The sequence below is a fragment of the Chroicocephalus ridibundus genome, chromosome 1 (genome assembly GCF_963924245.1).
Source record: "Chroicocephalus ridibundus chromosome 1, bChrRid1.1, whole genome shotgun sequence".
Lineage (NCBI taxonomy): Eukaryota > Metazoa > Chordata > Aves > Charadriiformes > Laridae > Chroicocephalus > Chroicocephalus ridibundus.
In genome coordinates, this window is record NC_086284.1 from 164,194,704 (window position 1) to 164,216,162 (window position 21,459).

A 21,459-nucleotide genomic window follows, 5' to 3' on the forward strand; every position below is an offset into this window, starting at 1 on the left:
TTCCAACTCCTTGAATTTGACTTTTTTTTTTAAGAACTGGGAAGAACGGGGGCAAAGACGGTTTTACACTCCAAAAATAAAGACAAAGTTCATAATTTATTGACAACAGTGTTTTTATTTATACCTACAAAAGAAAACAAGATGGTATCAAAAGGACAATTTACAAACTAAGAATAGTAACATAGCTTTTAGTATCCTGTGTCTGAACACCACAGATCTATGAATCTCTCAATTCAAGTCTTCGTTAATACAACAGGAATGTGTTCAGAGACCAGCAGGCGTGTGAAACAAGCCGCTGATCCCACACAAAGCCACTAACCCTTCCATCGTTCAGAGAAGTCCAAACAGCAAACTGCTTCGGGAAGTGGGAGGGGAGGAGACACCCAACTCATTCGACACCTCCCACGAACTTTTACAGATTGAAAACAACGTGAACAATACTAGATGCTAATGCTTGTATCAACAAGGGCCCTCCGGCTGGTACATGGAACAGAGCGCAGCGAGCACCAGGTGGGACAGGGGCAGCACATGCCACGGTGCGTTTAGGCGTTCAACAGCCTGGTTAACACTCCGAACTGAACCGAGACCCTGGACTTCAGCTGACCTCCACGGCAATAAAGCACTGAAAGACCTGGCACAGATGTTTACGCGTGCACAAGTCCTCCCCAAACGAAGTGAAAAGCTATAGCAGACTATAAGGCAGCTTTGGCGGCCCAGAGACCCTTTTTAAAGTCAGTCAGTGAGATGTCCTACTCCTACACCCTTTAAACACATTTCTGCATTGAACTCGCAATTTAAAAAAAAAAAAAAAAAGAAAAAAAAAGAAAAAAGCTCTGCATTTGCTTGCGAGGGAGGCCAAAGACAAATCAGAAGTGCCTGGATAAACGAAATGTTTCTGGCTTTCACTTAACACAAGCAAAGGAACTTCCTGCCCAAGCACTGGAATTAAAAGATGGGACAAGAGAACCAAAGTTCTGGAACATCTCTCCCTTCTCCCTCTGTGTCAGCAACCTACCTGTGTACTGCACACAAAAAAATGCGCATCCATGCCTCAAAATTTTACTCTGGGAAGAAATCAAATTAAAAAAGAAATCACTTCTGTATAAGCAAGCTTTTCCTGGGCTATAAGAAGTTCCACTCTGCTACAAGAGAAGCGGGCTGCCTTGTTCATCCATATGCGAGAACGCCAACAGAAAAAAAAAACCCAAAACCCTGCACTCTCATAACGCAAAGATTATGCCTCAGAAACCAGATGTATCCATTGTCATATTATGAAATCAAGAGCAGCCAACTCCTGTTATCATCTACTGTCTCTGAACCGTCTGGTATTAGAAATAACAAGTCAACAACATGCTTTACTAAAGAGAAAACCCCCCTCACACCCACCTTAGCCTGTAAAATAAACAAGTTTTATTTACGTATTTACTAAAAATTTCACTCTTCTCTAACATTTTCTAAAATGCTACCTACCTGCGAGAGCTCAGCTCAAAGGGACCAATGGAGCAGGGAAATGCACTCAAAAGCCAGGAAAAGCAAGTCAGAGCAAGGTACAAAAGAAATAAAGCTTCAGAATCAAGATGCACTAACCAGCTCACCGCTTACCTCATGAAAAGGAGATTCCAGGCAATCTCCTCCTCCACCCCTCCTCCCCTTGCCCTCCCCCCAGCCCACCCTATTCACACCTCTTAAATTTTAGTGTGGAAAACTCTGTCACATTTTATTCAGCGTAGCGGCCTTCAGAACCTTCCCCATGGCAAAAGGTAGCTTGTAGGTGAAGGACAGACAAACGAGATACGCTGCTCATCATCTCGGTTCTGTTTAGTTTCTGGGCTCTCAAATAAGACTTCTCTCAATAAATTCAACAATAGGAATTTGAAAGCAGAAACTAATTTAAGGATACTCCACGTTTTTGCGATGCTGCAATTTAACAATCGTAGGGAAAAAACTTACTTGGCTAAACGTTACAGCAGCAGTACCTACAGCAACTATCTGGTTTTCAGGTATCACATCCAAGGCAGGTTTGATTTCTGACCCTGGGGCTTTAATCCCAGCTTCCCTACTGCAGGCTGCTACAGGTACCAGAAGATGGAGCAGCTGCTTCCAGAGCTGCAGAAAACATCAACACTTTACCTGGGGCATTACTCTGAACACCGCCCAGCTCAGACAAATGACCAGAGTTTTCCTATAGAATGTCACCTATGATAGATTACAAGCAGTAATAGTGAGCTATTTAAAAAAAAAATATTAATAATTAAGATTAGGAGAAGTGAGCATTGCTCCCTTGCATTTATCATTTTAAATGAAGTGCTTTTTGGCTCCCCAAAGTTTCCCACCTCTCTTGATACTTCCTGAAATTAAGTTAACATGTTACAGAATAGAAACTTCCTCCCCTCAAAAGCGAATTTTCACACAAACCTTAGACACCAAGATGATCGAGCTGGGACCTATCTGCCTTATACCCATTTCTTTTAGAGAAAATAAAATTTCCGATTTCCTCAACATGCAAGACAAAAAAAATAATAAGTTTTCCAGTCAACTATATATATCTCTTAAAAAAAAAAAAAGAAAAAAAGAGGACAGGGTCAGTAATGTGGACTGGGGGTCATTTTTGCTGGGCTCGAGGGATTCGAATGGTGAATTCTAAGTCTAACCTGCATGAGAGAGACATCACAATGGGAAAGAAGAGAAAGAAAAGGTTCCTTTAAATGCAAGAGGTCTACACTGGTCACCAGCGGGTGAATGGTCTCATTTGCGTGAGGGGGGAGGGGGCGGGGGAGGGGGCGGATACTGGTAGGTGGCAGTCTGTCCCATATAGCCCATCACGTTAGTGGCAGGGGGCTGCGGAAACTGTTGTGACATGAGCGGCTGTGGCTGCTGGCCCGAGCGCCCCACCATCCCTGCATACTGCTGTTGGGTAGTGCTCTGTGAGGTTCTCCCAGCGGTGGCAGCTGTGGTGCTGGCACCATAGCCACTAGCACTGTACTCTGCAGTGCCATAGCCACTCGTGCCATAGGCAGCTGCTCCATAGCTCCCTTGAGTGTAACCATACTGGCTCTGTGCTGCCCCAAAAGCAGAATTTGGGCTCCCGTAGGCACTGCCATAGGTCTTGTTGGCTCCGTTGGCATAACTGTCACCACGCTCACGGTCTCTGAAGCCACCCGAGTCTCTCCGGCCCTCTTTCACTCCCCGGAGCCTCCTGTCACACTCTTCCTGGTACATCAGGTTAGGGTTGTTTACTGAACTGCTCGTTCGGTAACGAGAACGACCTCCTGGCGATGAATATATTAAGATTTAGTACCGTGAACAAGCCTTAAACAATGAACTCTGGTACAATTATGCCACCCTTTCTCCCCCTTCTACATCCACTATTTTGCCCACAAGGAGCAAGTTCTCTTGACTAACTTCCCTGCACAGCTTTGCATGCATCTCTTCATTTTGTTCAAGGTGTAAATACAAAGTTCAAAAGGGGTTCTTAATGCATGTATTTGGAGTCTAAAGAAACTGAAGAAATTCAGGACCAACTTGGAAATGTAACAAAACTTACTATTCCTTCAGGGAATGAGAGAAAAAATAGTTTCAAGCCCCTGAAGGTAAAGTCAGTGTATCCCCTTCAGTGATTTCAATTTTGCATGTGTATGCACACACATCCTGTTACCTGTGCTCAGGTAGGAACTGCAAGGAATTCATTAATTTAAGCAAAATTAGCTCTGTGAGGACTTTATCAGGAGAAAAAAAAAAAATTAATAGCTAAGGTAAAACAGTCAACTCCTCTTTTTCGGACAGGAATACTACAGCTACATAAGGTACTGATATCTCAGCTATGAAACAGCTTTATTACCAGTCTACTGTTTGCTATCTTACTACTTCCTGCCCTCTTCCCTCCCTCAAAGTAGGGAACCTATTTCCTGTGTAGCCCTTTTCCCATGTGCCTTTACCTCCACCACCACCTCCTCCTCCTCTGTGGTCCACAAGCTGCATCAGCTTTGGATTGATGGCTTGATTGGCTTCTTCCAACACTTTGATAAGCTCCCTGGCTTGTTTCAGGTTTCCTGGTGTGAAGAAGGTGTAGGCAGTACCTTTGTTGGTACTACGTGCGGTACGGCCAATACGGTGGACATAATCTTCAGAGCTGTTCGGATAGTCGTAGTTTATCACAAATTTAACATCTTCCACATCTTGTGAAGTGCCCAGGTGCGAAGCACAGTGAAGGGGTGGGGTTGAGGAAAGGGGAGAAGAAGAGAGGACGTGCCAACGAAAGGTGGGGAGCACGAATGCAGGTGACAGTAATAAGAAAAAAAAATACAAAGTTAGTAATTGCACGGAATAAATACAAGACAGACTCATCCCAAAAGAGTAGAAGACTCACATTAAAGATTATCAGGAACAAAGATCGCTGTCCTGAAAAGCTGGTAATTTTAAAGCAGTTTTGCCCTGCGCTCAAATTCACCCTCCCCGGAATGATTTCTCTGTCTTTATGTGTCAAAGACACTGATGTTTGTGAATGAGCTAACTGAATTTCATCTTTTTTTAAAAAAACAAAACCAAAACCAAAAAACCACCACAAACTGGGAAGTGAAAATGTCGTTATCAGACAGAGCAAACTAGGGTGGAGGAAGGGCAGAACTGCCACAGTAAAGCTTTTACTCTGTTGGGAGAAGTCTAACAAATAGTAACGGTAATGAGATCACTTACCTTCCACTTGGTAACATGAAATAAAAGGCAATCTTAAAAATATTTACTTTTACAGTCCTAATAAAATAGAGCAAACTACTTTCCCTAGCCTAAAGCTTAATATACTCCAGTTACATTAGTATTATTCAGCCAACTTATTAAAAATTACTCAGACCTAGAATATCTTAACTCAGCTTCGTAGTTATCACCAGAATGCATTGCACTAACATTTCACCATGCTGTTCCGTCCAGTTCTGTCAAGCTTTTGTAATTTGGACAATCCTGAAATCCATTAACAATTCCCCACTTCCAGTGTCAGATGGAAATGATCAAAATTGCTTTGTATACAAAATAATATTAAAACTTAGGATATCAGAACTGCATGCCTTACAGGAACTCAAGACTTCATAAACTTATGGGACAGAAACTAAAGTAAATGTTAGTGTAATACTTCAGTGAAAGCACCTCAAGTACCAAAAGCACCTATTTGCTATAGTATACAGTATTTTAAAAAAGCATGGTATTACAATAAGTACCCTAACAGCTCATAAAAAAAATTAAAAATCTGCATTTTAAGAAGAATATTCTGAAAATATCCCAAATAAAACACAGATTTTTGTGATTTCCTTTCCTCTTTTTTTTTTGTTTTAAAGAGAGAAACATTCTCTGTTTGTTACCAGACCGATGCACACTCCCTCCTCCTGTGGGAAACCGCTGCAGCCGATCCCGTCTCTTTGCCTTTTATTTTTGGCGGCCTCCTTTCGAAAACTCCGCCCTCTGACACGGGACCACTGGAGCGCGGGGAGCATGCATCAAGGGTCCATGGCAGCGAGAAGTCCCCACACACGCTCGCTCTGTGAACTGGCTTAGATGCTTCTCTGTAGCCCCATTTGGTTGTGAAGCGCCGGAGAACCTGGGTTCAGGTAAAAGTTTCAGGTCCTCCAACGCTTTTTGTCCCCTATTCGGGGTTCTTAGGGGCAATTGTCAAAAAAATGAAGATACAAAAATTACATCCAAAGGGTCAGACTGCATCTATTGCCCAGACTGCATCAATTTCAAGGGGGTTGTAGGAAAAATAAAAACAAGAGGGATGTAGTGACAAGAGGGGGACTTTATGTCTGTTTCTTATTACAGCAAAGGGGGGGGCTCCTCAGTCTTTGCTGACTCCAAAGTCCTGAATCACACCAAAAAAAGGGAGTGAGAAGGCAGGTTTCACAGGGGGCTGCGCGAGTCTCCAGCTAGGGTCCTTGATGCAACAGGTTTTTTTTAAAAAGGGGAAAGTGAAGTAAAGAGAGGAGTACGTATGACAGATTGCATCTTCACAGCCAGGGTGTAACTAGTCTGTCAAGCTGCAGGCTACATGATCCTCAGTCAGTCCCGTTTTGCGCATCCATCAGTAGCAAAGCGACTTGGAATTACCACAGAGGATACAAGGACGTGCTTTCCCAGCAGAAAGCACAGGGAATTGTAGCTACCGATGTAGGCGGAACTGACTTCACTGGGGAGGAGCGGGAAGAATGGGAAGGCAGGAAGAGGAAAATGCAAGGGTGTTTTCCAGACTAGAAAGTGGTCCTGGTAGAGCACACAAGCTTGCTGAAGAGAGACCAGAGCAAGTACAAGACTCTGCTTCTCCAGTCTAGCATGCTCCAAAGCGTTTGCGCACACTCGCAATCTTCCTGCGCTTTTAGAAGATAACGTAGCAGGATCAGGAACTGAAACTGTAATTCATTTTTGACAGCTACCTGGGAAACATTCCCTTTGTGAGACCATCAGAATGGCACAGTCTCCGATTATTAATCGGGAGAGATACAAACTAGCAAACATGCTAGTCTAGAGAGCTGTTGAGACCATCAATGTAGATGTGCCCCCACCCCTGCACTGAGAATGATCTGCAGCTGATATCAAAGCTTCTGTTAAAGAAAACAAAACAAAACAAATTCAATGTTTTTAGTTTAATAGACTGAACAAAAAAATAAAGTAAAAAAAAAAAATTAAAAATCAGTGCAGAGAGAGGACCTCACTCCAGGGAATTATCACAAAGAAGTCATTATGGGACTCAGAACTTACCTGGAAGCAGCTTTTTTGAAACCAATGTTCCATTAGGAAGAGGGAAAGCCCTGGTGACTCAGCCAAAAGGCGCGCGCCCCTGTTTTATGTTATTTAGGTAGAAGCCTTCACTTGCCAGGATCTTGGAGGAAGTCGTCCAGAAGTTTGCCAGTTAAGTGACTTATTTTAAGAAGCAGCAAACTCAGGGCCCCAAAATAAGCAGAGATGTTGTTCAGTAACAAGAAACAGACTCTGGTACCTTTCCCCCTTAGCTCAGGTGAAGTGGAGGACGGGAAGTGGGGAGACTGTTTTCTGAAGTGTTATCCAATTGAGTAGTTTTCGGGGGGGAGTGTTTTTTTTGAGGGGGGTGAGGTTGTTTTAAATGTCTAGGCAAGATGCACAAAGAAGCTACCAGCACATAGCAAGCCTGTTTAAAAAATGCTGCTAGAGAAAGCAGCTCTCTTTCATACAAACTAGTTTCAGGCCTCAGTCCCTTCTCCCAACAGGCCCAAGTTCTAACTGCACAGGTCCAGACATGACCCTAGAGGGCAGAGACTGAAGTCCATATAATCACCTCTCTGAGGAAGTGTTGGACATTTTTTGAGGGGGGGAGGGGAAGGAGGGGTGAAGGTTGTGTGAACAAAGGCTGCCAAGTCTAGTAATGGTCTGCCTGTATTAAAGTGACCATGTGATGCACAGCACAGCCACCCTTTCAGCATACGAAAAGAGCTCAGACAACTGAGATTTTTTAACAGCTGGAGATTTTTCTGAGCTTCTTTGTAGTGACTTGCAATCATTTTGTCTAAATTTTACTACAATGAGACACAGACCCCCAAGTAGTTTGTCCTCTACCAAACTCAGGGAGGGTGCAATATTCAACGTTCTTTATTAAACTCAGAGCACTTCAGAAGTCATCCTCCTCTTCTAGAGTGGACAGATGCGTAAGAACTGTGCTCAGCACAAAGTGTTTCACCATACAAATACGCTTATTAAAAAAGGGGGCACAACTGATGCATCCAGACAGATCATTTTCATACCGCTAGAATAGAGCTGTGCAATTTTGATTCAGTTACACATTTGGGTAACATGATGTTAAAGGCCATATATAATCTCAGTGGTCCTGCCTAGAAGGAACACAGAGGAGGGAAGGTTACATGTCAAGACCAAAGATCCGGAGCAGTGCTTTCTCAGATGCGAATACATCTGTGGGGTAAACATGCGTGTACACTGGGGTTGGTATGTTCGAATCTGTGGTGTGTCATACGGGGAGAATATTAGCTATTCGCTGTTGAAATGCTCTCCCACAGCTTCCTACTTGAACTTTATCTGACACGCTCTGAACTGAGAGCAATCCATCCCTATCACCCAGCAACAAAAGCTGGATTTGGGGGAAGAAGTGAGTGTGGTGGAAGGGTTGGGTTGCATAATTGGACGTCTCTTCTCCCTCTTGGCGATCGATTGGTCATGCCTAGGCCTTGCTGCAGACCAAAGCCTGTTCATTAGGAGCAGGAAGAGACTTTGAATATGAAAGAAAAAAAAAAGATTAATGTTAAAAAACGTATTTCACATGTGGGGGAAAATCACGCTTTGAATTTTTTTTTTTTTTAAAAGAAAACATATTTCAGTCCAAAGAAGAAAAATATGCAGCAGTAGGCAAGAGTGGTCTATGTGTACAAACCTAGCCCACGAGATGCAACGTCGGTAGCAATGAGGATAGGAGCCTTTCCAGAACGAAACTCTGTAAAACAAAGCATGCTATGAAGTAAGACTTTTCAAAAAGATAAAGTTACCTGAACTTGATTTACACTAAATGCTCATTTTCCAGAATCTAGGTAAGAGGGGTCAGTCAATTTCAGAAACCCCAGCAAGTCAGGATATAACGTGTCAAGTATTTTTCAAATTCCAGCTCTTTGGTTTAAGCAATTTTCCCCACTGTGTTCTTGTCATCCCGTCCCCCCGTCCCCCGTCCCCCCCCCCCAAAAAAAAAAACAAAGCCAAGGCACATACAAGCACTGAAATTAACAGTGCAAAGGCAGTTCTTTTGAAATGTATCTATCAGGCAGAGAGAGAAAAAGAAAAAAAAAAAAGACAACTGGACAAAAGCACGTTTTGGTAAATTACATACAGCAGCCCGAGTTAGTCTCCCCTCAGCAATGGACTCACCATTAAGCACCCAATCTCTTTCTGGCTGACTCTTGTCTCCATGGATACACATAGCTGGCCAACTGCCAAACAGAGATGCACATTAGTATAGACAGAAAGTACACATATTAAAGGCAACAGGAAGCTTTATTGGCATTTCAGTAAAAAGGAAAAAAAAAAAAAAAAAGACTTGAGAAATATTTTATTTCCTGTCCTCCTATGACCTGTATTTACCTAGCATGTATACTGGTTTGTTTCTTGCATGTTAAACCCACTACCTACATCAACAACCATCTAAGCCAAATCACATTTGCTATATTGACACAATCCCAATCAGCAGATCAGTACTCCGATACACTAAAAGCTGCCAAGCTTACAAATATTCTCTCTCTCCTGCACTAATGCTTTGATGGACTGAAACCTTCTGGGAAACTAAGACTGAATTCAGCCAAGAAACAAATGGATGAGTTGTTCCCAACAACAGCATCATGAACATTTAAACCTTACTGCTTCTGATTACAATTTCTGTTTCCCACTAGAAACAAGGGGAGGGAGGGAGAAGCTAATCACCCATCTCTGCGCATCCTTCGAGTGAGATCATCACATCTCCTCTTTGTCTCCACAAAGATGATAGTCTTGTTCTCCTTCTCTGCCATGATTTCTTCCATCAGTTGTATCAGTCTAAAATAGACACAAGAGCCAAGATGTATATCCACATATACAAGAATATAGGAGCATTTACATTAAGAACATACACAATATGCCTCCCCATAAATAAGTCACTGTCACTCACACAGAATTTATATGTGTTGTACGACAGTATGGCTAGAATATATGCAACAGACTAGTTAATTACAGGACTTATTTTGTACTATTCAAGGGTTAAATAATACGGCAAGTAACTTCACATATTTGGCTTTCAAAGCAACGTAGATTTTTTAAGCACAACAAAAAAATGAAATGGTAGGAAAATCAACTTACTTGTGGTCTTTCTCGCTTTCCATGCATACATCCACTATCTGCAGGATATTGTGGTTGGCACTCAGCTCTAAGTTTCCCACATTGATCTGAACATAGTCCTGCAGGAAGTCCTCGGCAAGCTGGCGCACTTCTTTTGGCCAGGTGGCACTCCACATCAGAGTCTGTCTGTCAGGCTAAGAAAAAAGGAAAACAGATTTATTTGAGGCACAGGACTTTGAATAGGAAACCGAAGGAGGCTGTCCTTTTAAGAGGTTCACGCACCCTTATCTGGTCCACAATTTTACGAATTTGGGGTTCAAATCCCATGTCCAACATCCTGTCTGCTTCATCCAGCACCAGGTACGTACACCGTCGAAGGTTGGTTTTTCCTGCCTCGAGGAAGTCAATCAAGCGACCTGGTGTAGCAATGCAGATCTCCACACCTTCAAAACAGAATGAGGAAAAAGAGTAAGGCTCTTCATTTGAATGTCAATTGGTATTTTTAGTCAGAATGAATCACCTTCTAGAGCAAAATTGTTAAAAAAAAAAAAAGCACCACCCTCATTCGTACCCAAGATTGAGTCACTTCAGTAGAAGCCCTAGTTTCAATATTTTTTTTCCATTCTGAAATTACTGTTACAGTGCCATTAGAATAATAAATGCAGTATAGAATCTAAAAGCTTACTGTCAGAAAACACCAGCAAAGACCTGTCCAAAAATCAGAAGTAAAATAAGCTTCTACTCAAGCCTGACCCACCTACATCCAGAATTATGCAGTCCAAAGAGCTCTGCAGAAAAGTAAAAGCAAACTCCAGCTAAACTCCCCATGTTAAGCAAACATTAAGTGCTCCTCTTGCTATACAGGTCAAATTACTTCCACTTACACCGTTTTTTTCAAATACGTACCAATAGTGACAGACAACCATCCTGCCCATATCTACTAGCGTAAAAACAGAATTCAAGTATTCATAAACTAGGATCAGTTATGATGCTTTATACATTCCTTAAAAAGAGGAATTGGTTTCCACCGATTCACAAACCTTACAGACAAGTCCTTCAGTGTCACTGAAATGCCCACAGAAGCTAAGTTTAGGTAAGCAGTAAGGTGAAAGAGAGCAAAACCCCAACAGCTTTCTTGATACTGCACTAATAGATGCAGACTATTTCGTGGCAACCCTGACCTTTTTGTCTGTATCAACCTGGACTCCTCAGAGCTGTCAAAGCTGGGCATTCTTTTACTTTCTATAAAGCTCATGCAAGAATTAGATTTCTAATGGAGCCATTAGTCTGCGAGGAAGACTGAAGAAACTGCAATTTCTGTTGTCAAGAATGTACTCCTCCATAGTAAATTCACTAAATATACTGAAAAAAAAAAATCACAATTGAGAAGAAAAAAAAACACGTTTTCTGGACTTTAGCTATTTAACAATCTTTGCTGCAGAAAATACTAAGCAATCATCCAAAGACAGTAACACCTGAAAGGACTGAAAGCACTGAACCCGCTCACATGCTCTAACCAAATGGTTTTCTTCCTAAGCCAGAGAAAACCTGTTTTACAGCACTCCAGAAAGGTGTGAAAAAACCCACCAAGCTCATCCTCCCAAGGTCTCTTCATGTAACCTTTGACTCTTCCATTGAAGATGCTACTTTTGAATTGGAATGCGCTACCATTTTCTTGAAGAGAGCTATCCCACAGCCTTCTACCATGCATACCTTTATTCCGTTACGCAGTTTTCAATAATGACTCTGCAAACTGCAGTGCTAAGTAAAATTTTCAGGTTTCTTGAGTTGATTTGTGTGTGTGTGTGTGTGTGTATATATATATGTGTGTATATATATATATATATATATAAAAGCTTACCTTGAAAATACTTCTTTCATCTTTTCACATAATTCTATTACATTTTTTTAATCTAGTAAAGATGAAAGCCATCAGCACATTCCCGCATTTGAAATTGTACATAACTAGCCCTTGACATGAAAGTTAGGTCACCTGAGCACTACCGTGTTACAGTGCTTGCTGTAGAACCAGGGTTCCTCATCATTCCCCACTTCAGCTCCTTGCTATGTACAGAAAGGCAGTTACAGAACATTATGGGGTTCATGAACAGAAATAGAGCTTAGTGCTTAAGAACAATAAAAAAAAAAACACAAGAAAACCCACTGCATAAAGAAGTTTCTATACATTCAGAAATCCAGTTTGATTATTTGAACATGCCTATGGAGAAAACTTGCGATCTAGCTTACGAAAAATCCTTCAATACGCTTGCTACTACTGCATTTCCTCAAAATAACCTCTTCTCAAACTGCCAACAGCAATTTTAAAATTACCTCTTTCTAGATCTCTGATCTGGGGACCTTTGGGTGCTCCTCCATATATGCAGGTACTCTTCAGTCTTGAACATTTGCCATAATCATCAGCCACCTGCTGCACTTGCTGGGCCAACTCTCTCGTAGGTGCTAGAACCAGACACTGCAAAAGGAATCGATTCAGGATAGCCAAGCTGCATGTACATCCCTAACTTAAGGGCTCCACATGGATACCATAAGCAAAGCTGGACCATCTGCTCTTTATTAGCTAAAACATTTAAGTATCTTTAGACTATGTCAGCAATTGCACAGCATTTCGACTAATGAGTGGGATGTTCACATTGTGATAGTAAACATTTCTCTACTTACTATTCAGATATACCAATTAAATAAAGTACACATCTCATTAACAACTCCATGCCACACACAGAAAAAGCAACAGAACTGACAAGCACTTACAATTGGGCCATCTCCTCTCTCCAAATATGGCTGGTGGTTGATGTGAACAATTGCAGGCAACAAGTACTAAAAGAGAAGAACTTCAAGTCAAGACAGAGGACTTCAATATTCAGTGCCAATGATCATCTGCTGTGACAACTGGACCACGGCAAAAGCCCCCTTAGCCTAACATTCCTTCAAGAAGCCAAAACCTCATGTGAAAGACAGGGAGAAACCTTGGCTACATAGTGATCAGGATTACGCAAAATCAGATACTTGTTATCCAACAGAACATAAGATTTTCAGAGCTGCTGACGAGCCATACCTGCTTTGACATGAGCACAAAACATAGTTGCTCAGCACCTCTGAAAGAAAGGCTCATTTAAATTTGGAATCCAAGTTAGTGGAATTCAGCAATCTTGTCTCTAACCAATGCTTCTCATAAAGGATAAAATTCCTTCTTAACCACTGCAGATAAAATTAATCTATACCTTGAAGACTCAACCTTTACTTATTCTTTACTTTAACTTGCACAGTTAATAAAAGAAATATGCTAAAGAGCACATGCTGGTTTTTAAACCACAGTGTAAGCACAGACCAAAGAGAAGCGACTAAGCAACCAAAAAGAAAGGTATGCCTGTGAATACAAAATACACGCCTATGAATAAGATAGGCTAGTTGAGACTTAAGTCTGAGCCATGATGCAATAAAGCATGCTTTAAAAACATGTAATCATCTCACTTTATGTTTGCAGTACTGACAAGCCCCAAAATTACTAACACGTAGCCAAGGGTAATTTCTGCAAAGCAACGAGGAAAAGTAACCAAATAAATAAAAGGGAAGAATACATACTGCTAGTGTCTTCCCAGAGCCGGTCTGTGCAATGCCCACCATATCACGACCACTGAGGGCTAGTGGAAAGCCTTGGCACTGAATTGGAGTGGGTTCTGTGAAGTTCTGGTCCATCAAGGCATCCATCACATACTCTAACAATTTAAGAAAAGAAAAAATTTCTTAAAGGATAACTGAGGCTTCAGAAGACCTTTTAGAAAACAGAACAGGCCTAAACAGTTATTAAGTAATCCTCATTATCTTCAATAATGGCAGAATACTTACGCGGAAAGCTACACTGGTGGAAGGCAAACACAGGCTTGGGGCAGCCCTCCATTCCTCGAATTGTTATCTCTTTCTTTCTTCGCAACTCTTCAACTTCATACTATTTATGTGGCAAAAAATAAAATAATGCAAAGAAAAACGTCAAATGTCAGTACGGACTTAAACTGCGTGCTTCTAACTATTAACTCCTCACCTCTACATAAGAGCTTCGTTAGAGAACTAAAATGAAAGAGAGATCTAATAAGGACTGCTTTCTTAAGGATTTTATCTTGAAATTGAGCTATCACATAGCTTCTGCAATATTCAGAGGTATGAGCTCTCTTCTATAGTCTAGAAGGACTAATATCACTCTCTTCTTCCAACCAGCCCTTTTTAATGAAAAGTGTACCAATATAGTATTTTTAAGAATTTCACTCTTCTTCCAGAGGCCAGAAATGATCAACAGCTTCAAAAGTGATTAGAAACGGAGAATCAGATAAGAAACGTGTTTTATGTGGCAGTGTTAAGAACTAAACAAAATAAATGGGCCCTAATGCACTATGAACAAGCAGAAGGCAGGGCTGTCTCCCTCCTTCAATTAACGCATTCCAGAAGTGGTTAAATACAGAGCTCTTGCTGGACAACTTGCAACTCAGAAATGTTGCTTGGAATCTTTTCAGAACCAGATTTTTTTTTCTGCATGGAAGAAGCCCAGGCAATGTCATAATGATACCCAAAGACCTCACAATTTTTTTTAATAATGGAACTTCCTAAAATATTTCTGAAATGTGTAGATATAAGCTTAATTTTAGGATTAGAAAAAGTGTTTTATTTTTGTCTAGGTTATCTTGCAAATCCAACTGCACTTTGCGACATGCTTCCACAATTCATGACCTTATTCTAACGCTCATTAAAAATCAACAGGAAAACACACAACACCAAACATGCACTTTATCTAAAGTAATAAATGTAATAATTATGGGAACCTCTTGAGCTTGAATGAAAAGGTAAAAAAAAAAAAAAGAAAAACTCCTGGGAAAAATGTGAAAATCCTTGTGGTTGGTTAAGGCAAAGACAGCCACAGCAGTTATCGCTAACTGTGGTTCAGTAGTTCCAAGCTGTTGTCTCTTTAAAACGCCAGTGCCTCCTTCAACTCCTTTATGCCTTATAAATAGCTTATGAATATTTCACATGAAGATTTGTAAGTCTATGTAATTGGATAAGAACGTTTTGTTTGTTTGTTTCCTCGTGTTAAGAATGAAATTTCTTAGTTTCTAAATATAAAAAGACATTAAAGAGGGAAAAAATACTTTGGACTCAAGAGGGGTAGGAAGGGGAGATTACTCTATCTACAGAGTAAATACAAAGTGTTCTGCCCAGTTTTGAGCCCCCAATATAAGGAGGACACTGTTTTAACAGGGCATGTCCAATTATGGGGGGAAAGCTAGAGGCTGGAGCACAGGCGGTACAAAAAAAGACTGGGAGCACTAGATTTGTTTAGCTTGGAAAAGAGAAGACTAACAGGGGAATTTAACTGCTACCTTCAACTTCACAATGGGTTGTTAAAGAGAACATGTTGCAAATAATTATTAGGAGGGGAAAAATACCATGAGAAACATTAAGCCCTGGGAGAGACCCCCAGAGAGGATATAAACTCTCTCCACCACTGGGATATTCAAACTCAAAAGGACACGGCACTAAGCAACCTCCTCTAGTTTTGTAGTTAGCCCCGCTCTGAGCAGAGGATTAGACCACATGGCCTCCTTCAGCCTGAGTTATTATTACCATAAAATATTCTTTCAAATGCTTCTCTCATAAAAATAGCCTTTCAAATGTTTCTCTCATATTTCTGCCACTTAGTTCGTTATTTTAGGTTCTTTCAGGGCCTCCCCAGTACTGCAACTGTCAAGCCCTGTACGTTTTATCTACACTGATGAACAGCTAGACCAGACAAGCATTATGATGAAGAATTACAAATGACCAAATGTAAAATATCTCATATAGAAACAGCTAAGAGCGGAAGCACCACCTTTGCTAATGTTAAATACCAAAGGCAAACAGAACCGGTATCCCGTAGGGTACACACATACCAAACAAGCTTAATGAAAATACAGTTCTGCTGCACTGTCCCAGACTTCCTAGGACGAGTCTTTCCACTTGTGACATTTTCTGTTGTAGACAAAATGGAACAGACAGGGTCCAAACACTTACCGGAGTAAGCCTGGCCACTTCCGGATGTTCCACGTAAAAATTCTTCTCAAACTTGGGCAGTTCATTTAAATCCCATTTTTTCTTACGTAAACGTTCCCCCGGATTACCGAATTTCTTTGGAGGAAGAGGACCTCCACGACTTGCTCCAAACCTGGGAACGTCAACATTCGTTACGAACAGGAGTATTTAATTGCTCTGTAATCTGCAGGTTTCTTAAGCATTTTCCACTCTTTTTTTTCTCCCCAAGTTCACATGAACACAACATTCTAGAAAAAGTCACTCCTCCTCTCCATCCCCCGATCACTATGATGGCGTACAACTTCTTGAGATAACATAAACCTGTTCTAAGTCAGTTCTAAACCCAACACCATCTTAAAGTTTCCTTCTAGTACAACCATTTTTAAGTCACTGCCTTAAAGCCCCTCTCTCCAGGTTTCTACCTCAAGGTTCCCTCCCTCAGGACAAAGCTGCAGGTATACCTATAGCACTTATCTGTTCTTGAAACATACAGTACACTTAAAACACATTAGATGAAAGGGAGAAGAAAAATCTCTAACTTTTAAGTTCCTTCTATCTCTCTCAAGGTGAGTTTTACACAAAAATAGCTACTTCACTGTCTCCCCCTCTATGTCTTCTCTCTTATCAAGCGGTATGCCTTGAATGAAAAACAGAAGAACAGAAAGTAAGCAAGTCCAGCCAAGCCTGCAAGTCCATCTGTAATTCTGGAATCAAAGAAATAAAAAAAAACTAGAAAAATCTTTTTAAACCAGAGTCTACCCAGGGGAAAGTACCTGGGAAAAATCACATCTCCTCTCTTAAATGCTTTTGAAGAAAACTCAAGAGAGTAAGAAGCTGATGTTTATTCTGCTAAAAAAATTCCTAACTAGCAGAACTACTAAGAAGTTACTCTTCTTTCTCTTGTAAGTTTTCTTCACCCAGTTAATTTAATACACTTGAGAACGTTAAGAACTAACTGTAATGACCAACTGATGCATTAGACCCCACACGAGCTTCTAGCAATGATCTGTAAGAGTAACTGAAAACTGAGTGGCATAAAATGATTATTTACTGTAAGTATTATAAATTACATATTTTAAAATGCCACAAAAGAAGTCATAGCTCTTTCATTAGTATCATACAAACACAGCAGAGGGTACTTTTCCAAATGCCATCAGGTCAAATTTTGTCCTAATTCAGATTTTGGTCAATAAAGCTACAGCTTTTTGCAAGGCACGAACTCATGAGAAATGCTCGTTTAAAACAAGACTTTTATTTAGACAGAAAATCCAAAGCGTCTGCACCTTACCCAGGCAGTCCACTAGTAAATAAAAAACTGTTAATGCAACAAACCAAAAGCAACAAAAATCCCAAAGCAACCTCCTTAGACTAGTAACTGGGGCAGAGAGTTGCTAAAAAATAAAGATCTGAAATAAATTTCTCAGTTCTCTTCAGTACAAGACTATCTGTTCAGTCACTAACTACTTCTGTTCTTTAAATCACTTTCCAATGGAAACTACAAATTACAGTGATTAAGAGACCAAAAATACAGAACTCAAAATCAACATATTAACAGGAAGAAGGGGTTATACTGTTGGAAAAGCTAAGTATAGTAGATATAATTTAACTTAAAACCTGCTAAATAAGTTTTAAAATGTTTGCTTTCTTGCAACGGTTTCATTAAGTCTTTTCCCTCTGCTATAAATACCCCTTATTTTCTCACCAGTATGTCCATCAGATCCCCCAGATGACCTGCATAATTATCAATTTTTGTCATATGAAAAGACTGTAAAACACACCTCCAAAAAATTTATTTTAGCACTAAATTTTCTTTCATGACGAAGTAAAAAAAAGTAGTACAGATTTTCATTTACAGGAACATTCACCTTTATTGACTATGTCTGCTACTGATCATGCTAATTTGAGGTCAAAACAACAACTATTTCTGTATCCGAGTAGTTCCAACAAACCCCATAGTCTTGCTGAAGCAGCCAGAGGTTCAAAGGGTCAATGAGTTTCCTTATGAAAGGAAACATACAGAAGAACTGATTGCAAGACTGGAGACTGAAACAGCTCAGTACTGTGAATATTTGCTCCCCAGCTATCCAAAGAGAAGAGTCAATACGTAATACATTTTACATCGAAGTCTCGCAGTTTAAGTTCTCCATTCACATACACAACATAGCTCTATGCTGTTCTGAAGGAAGCGAGCCCTACAGCAGTCCTTAACACTGCCTCTGCTGAAGTTTATCTGCTAAACTGGCAGTAACTCACACTTTACATTGCGATTACAAGTAAAACGAGTTTCCAATTCCAGTTAAACAGATTTAAACCCAAGATTATACCACTGATTTGCCAACAGTTCTTTTTTCAAGTGTAAATTCAGACTGACCCAAAACATTCCTCTCCAACACTACTGGTGCCATCATTTCTGCGATAGAACCACATGAATTTGTTAAATTCCAGAGCAAAAAAGTACAACTTTGCGTTATAAGTCACCTATAACTCATTCCTGACAGGAGGAAAACAGAAAGCCTGTATTTGTTTAGCTTATGAAAGAATCAGCACCAAGAAGGTGATAAGCTTTCAAATGGCACTTAACCAGCATCCTGAGTGGTCCAAAACTTTATAGAGGTTATTTGTGAGGTATGATGGGTGTCAGTGGTTGCAAATATTTTCACACCTTAAATAGACATGTGTAACAAACTGAATCCTGATGCATTAAAGCTTCCAGGACAATATGCCAAGAAAATGATTTTCCATGCAAATGTCCAAAAACTTCACAAAGAAGCATGTAGGCTCTCCTTTTACTTATGTAAAACCCCTGATCTAAGAGAGAAGCATCCGTCTACAACCAAAGTCTTTACACAAAATGAAATTACACAAATTCTAAGGCATGTCAAGTGTCATGACAATGCTTTGCACGGTGTTCTTTTCAGTAACTATAAATCTGCATACTCAAACTCACTCACTAAACTCCAAAAACAGCTGGGGTCTGAACTATCTCAGGCTTGCCAAAGCATTTACTCCAATATCCTTGTGTTAAACTGAGCTGGAAATCTCATAGTGAAAAAACACCAGAACCCTCCTGTCTGTCAAAAAAATGAAAGTATCTTTTAATTTCAGAGTGTGAAATGTGTGTGTAAGATAAAGCAAGGATACAACTATCTCCCTCCACAGCTGACCAGAAGCTAAATATTAAGATGCGTTGCAACACATAAACAAAATATTCCTAAATCTCCCGGGAGAGGACAGAAAACAAGGAGAAAAGGAAGCGGGGAGAGAAGATTCCTTAACTGAGATCTAGTCTACCATATTAAGAAGAACAGGATCCCACATGATATGTTTCTTGTTAATCCTTGAGAGTAGAGGCCTAACTACTTGTGATCTAAAGTACAGAAAATGCCACTCTCCTAAATTAGTTCTAACTTTCTATTTAAAAAGGCCTGGGATGAACATCTTATTACTTTCAACCCTTCAAAATATCCAAGTCTCAAACTAGTTATATACTATAATGCCATTGTATTTATTGCTGCCATCCTCGGAAGAAAAAAAAGAAAAAAAAAATCAAACCCGCAAAAACCTTTTCCAAGCCAACCTTCCTTGAAATAGCAGAATGAAGAGTATCAAGCCCTAGGCCTCTGCAGTGCCACACAGACAACTCCTGTTTGACTGCTACGTAAGCTTGGTCATGGTCATTAAGTGTGATCCAGGGCCATGTTTACCGAGATCACCCTCCCGAGTATGCAAGTCCCCTGCACGGCAGCAGTTTTCAATCTCATTTCCTCTCACGATAAGCCTGGGAGTGCAACTGAGAAAGATCTTTCACCAACTGCCATCTTTCTAAGGAAGTCCAGAAGGAGCAATGACAACCAGAAGGGCAGACGGTCCAACCACCCCTACCAGGACCACGACCTTCGTGGCTTGCGGGGAGGGGACGATGCGGGGGAAGTAGGGTCAAGGATATGAGGGATAGCAGAAAATAAATAAAGGGCAGAGGAGAAACTGCAAGCAAGACACACACAGTTACATATGAACGACGGAAAAGCTAAGTAAAATAAAATAAACAAACCACAACCCTTTGCTTTCAGAACCGTACTAATAAAGACTCCAGCTCCCCCCCCCCCCCCTACCCCCCCAACGAGAATTTTTGGGGAAAAGATCTCCCCCCAACCACAAGCTGAACGCGCCCCCCTTGTCCCCACTCCCCTCCCCGACCTTCCTCCCACCAACGCGGGGGACACGGCTGCCTCCACCGCCCCCCATGCCGTGCCGACCCACCGCCACCCGCGCGCCCCCTCCGCCCGGCCCGGCCTGCCCTTCCCCCCCCACCCTTACCCGCCGCGGTCTCGGTCGCGGCCCCGGTCCCCGAAGCCCCTCATCGCCCCCGGAGGGGTGGGAGAAAGGCAACGGAACGCCGGCCGTGGGGACGGCGAGGGACTGGGGGTACGGGGAGAGGGTCCAGCCAGGGGCGGCTGTGTCTCGGAGGAATCGCTTTGCGCCACCTCGCTTCTTTGGTGGGATACAAAAGGAGAAGAAGTGGTCAGTGGGTCAGAGACCCGCTGGACGTCGGCGGACGGAACGGCGGGGCTCTCGGTCGGCTCCAGGGCCCGTGAAGTGTGGAGACACCAGCGTCTTCTTCCTCCGGGCTCCCGGCACAAAATGGCTGCCGCCACCCCAACCCGCTTCAGTTACGTTACGGGCGGTCCGGCGCTGCGCAAATTGCGGCCCTCGAAAATACCTACTCCTATTCCCGCAAGCCAACTACGCCCCGAACTCGCTTGGCGAAACAGTGCTCCGCGCGGCAGGCACGGTACGAAAGGTACGTAGCGTCCTTTACCTGAGCCAGCCCTCCGCGCGAGGAAGAGAGGGAGGAGAGTAACGCTCTCTCTATTCCTCAAAGTCTGCTACGCACGGAGTCAACCCCTTAACGCGTTCTAGACGGTAGGGAAAACCCAGGCCGAGGCGTACGTTACGTAAGTACACGGCGTACGCAAGCTGCGTAATGCAGGCCGGCGTAGGGCCGGAAGAGCCCATGTGTTTGGCGTAAAATTCTTCCGCGGGTTGTGCAGGCAGGCTTGGCGGAGGGTTAGAGGATTTACGTTGGTTCTGTCGCGTAGCCAGGTTTGGAGAATACAGCCTTTCGTTTACTCGACCGCGGGCCCCGTGGCGGTTGGCAACGGCGTTGAGGAGACAATAACGGCAGCCGCGGCGGTCCGCCCCGGCGGGGGACGAAGTGGCCCCCGGGTCTTCCCGGCGGCGGGTTGGGGTCTTTCCTTGCGGTTTTTTTATAAGTTTTTTTTTTTCCCCTGGCAGATTAGTAGGGGGACGTCGGCGCAGCGCTGGGGCAGGTGCGGGAGTGACAGCAGCCATGATGCTTGCCTTCGCCTGAGCGCCAGGAGAAAATGGCATCGGCGGCCCTCCTGGTCACACACCACTCTCGGCGGCGACAGGAGGTTCAGGGCAACCTCTCCAGAAAGTAAACTGGTAAACTAAGTCACCGGTGCTTTCTGGTCTGTCAGATGGTCAAAAATCAGATTGCCAGAAGAGAAAGTCTCTACTTTCAGACCCTTGAAACAAATAACCAGG

The 21,459-nt window shown here is 42.1% G+C and overlaps 1 protein-coding gene across 1 annotated transcript; it reads right to left on the reverse strand.

The window, feature by feature from the left end:
- Positions 1 to 92: 92 nt before the first annotated feature.
- Positions 93 to 20,673, reverse strand: DDX17 (DEAD-box helicase 17). The gene is made up of 13 exons (XM_063322434.1): positions 20,209 to 20,673; positions 15,874 to 16,024; positions 13,684 to 13,783; positions 13,420 to 13,553; positions 12,589 to 12,654; positions 12,151 to 12,292; positions 10,102 to 10,262; positions 9,841 to 10,013; positions 9,430 to 9,540; positions 8,881 to 8,942; positions 8,396 to 8,455; positions 3,936 to 4,175; positions 93 to 3,269 (listed from the first exon to the last, which is right to left on the reverse strand). Exons 1-13 carry the CDS (start codon positions 20,250 to 20,252, stop codon positions 2,746 to 2,748), a joined length of 1,968 nt encoding a protein of 655 aa, XP_063178504.1. The 5' UTR covers positions 20,253 to 20,673; the 3' UTR covers positions 93 to 2,745.
- Positions 20,674 to 21,459: the final 786 nt, after the last annotated feature.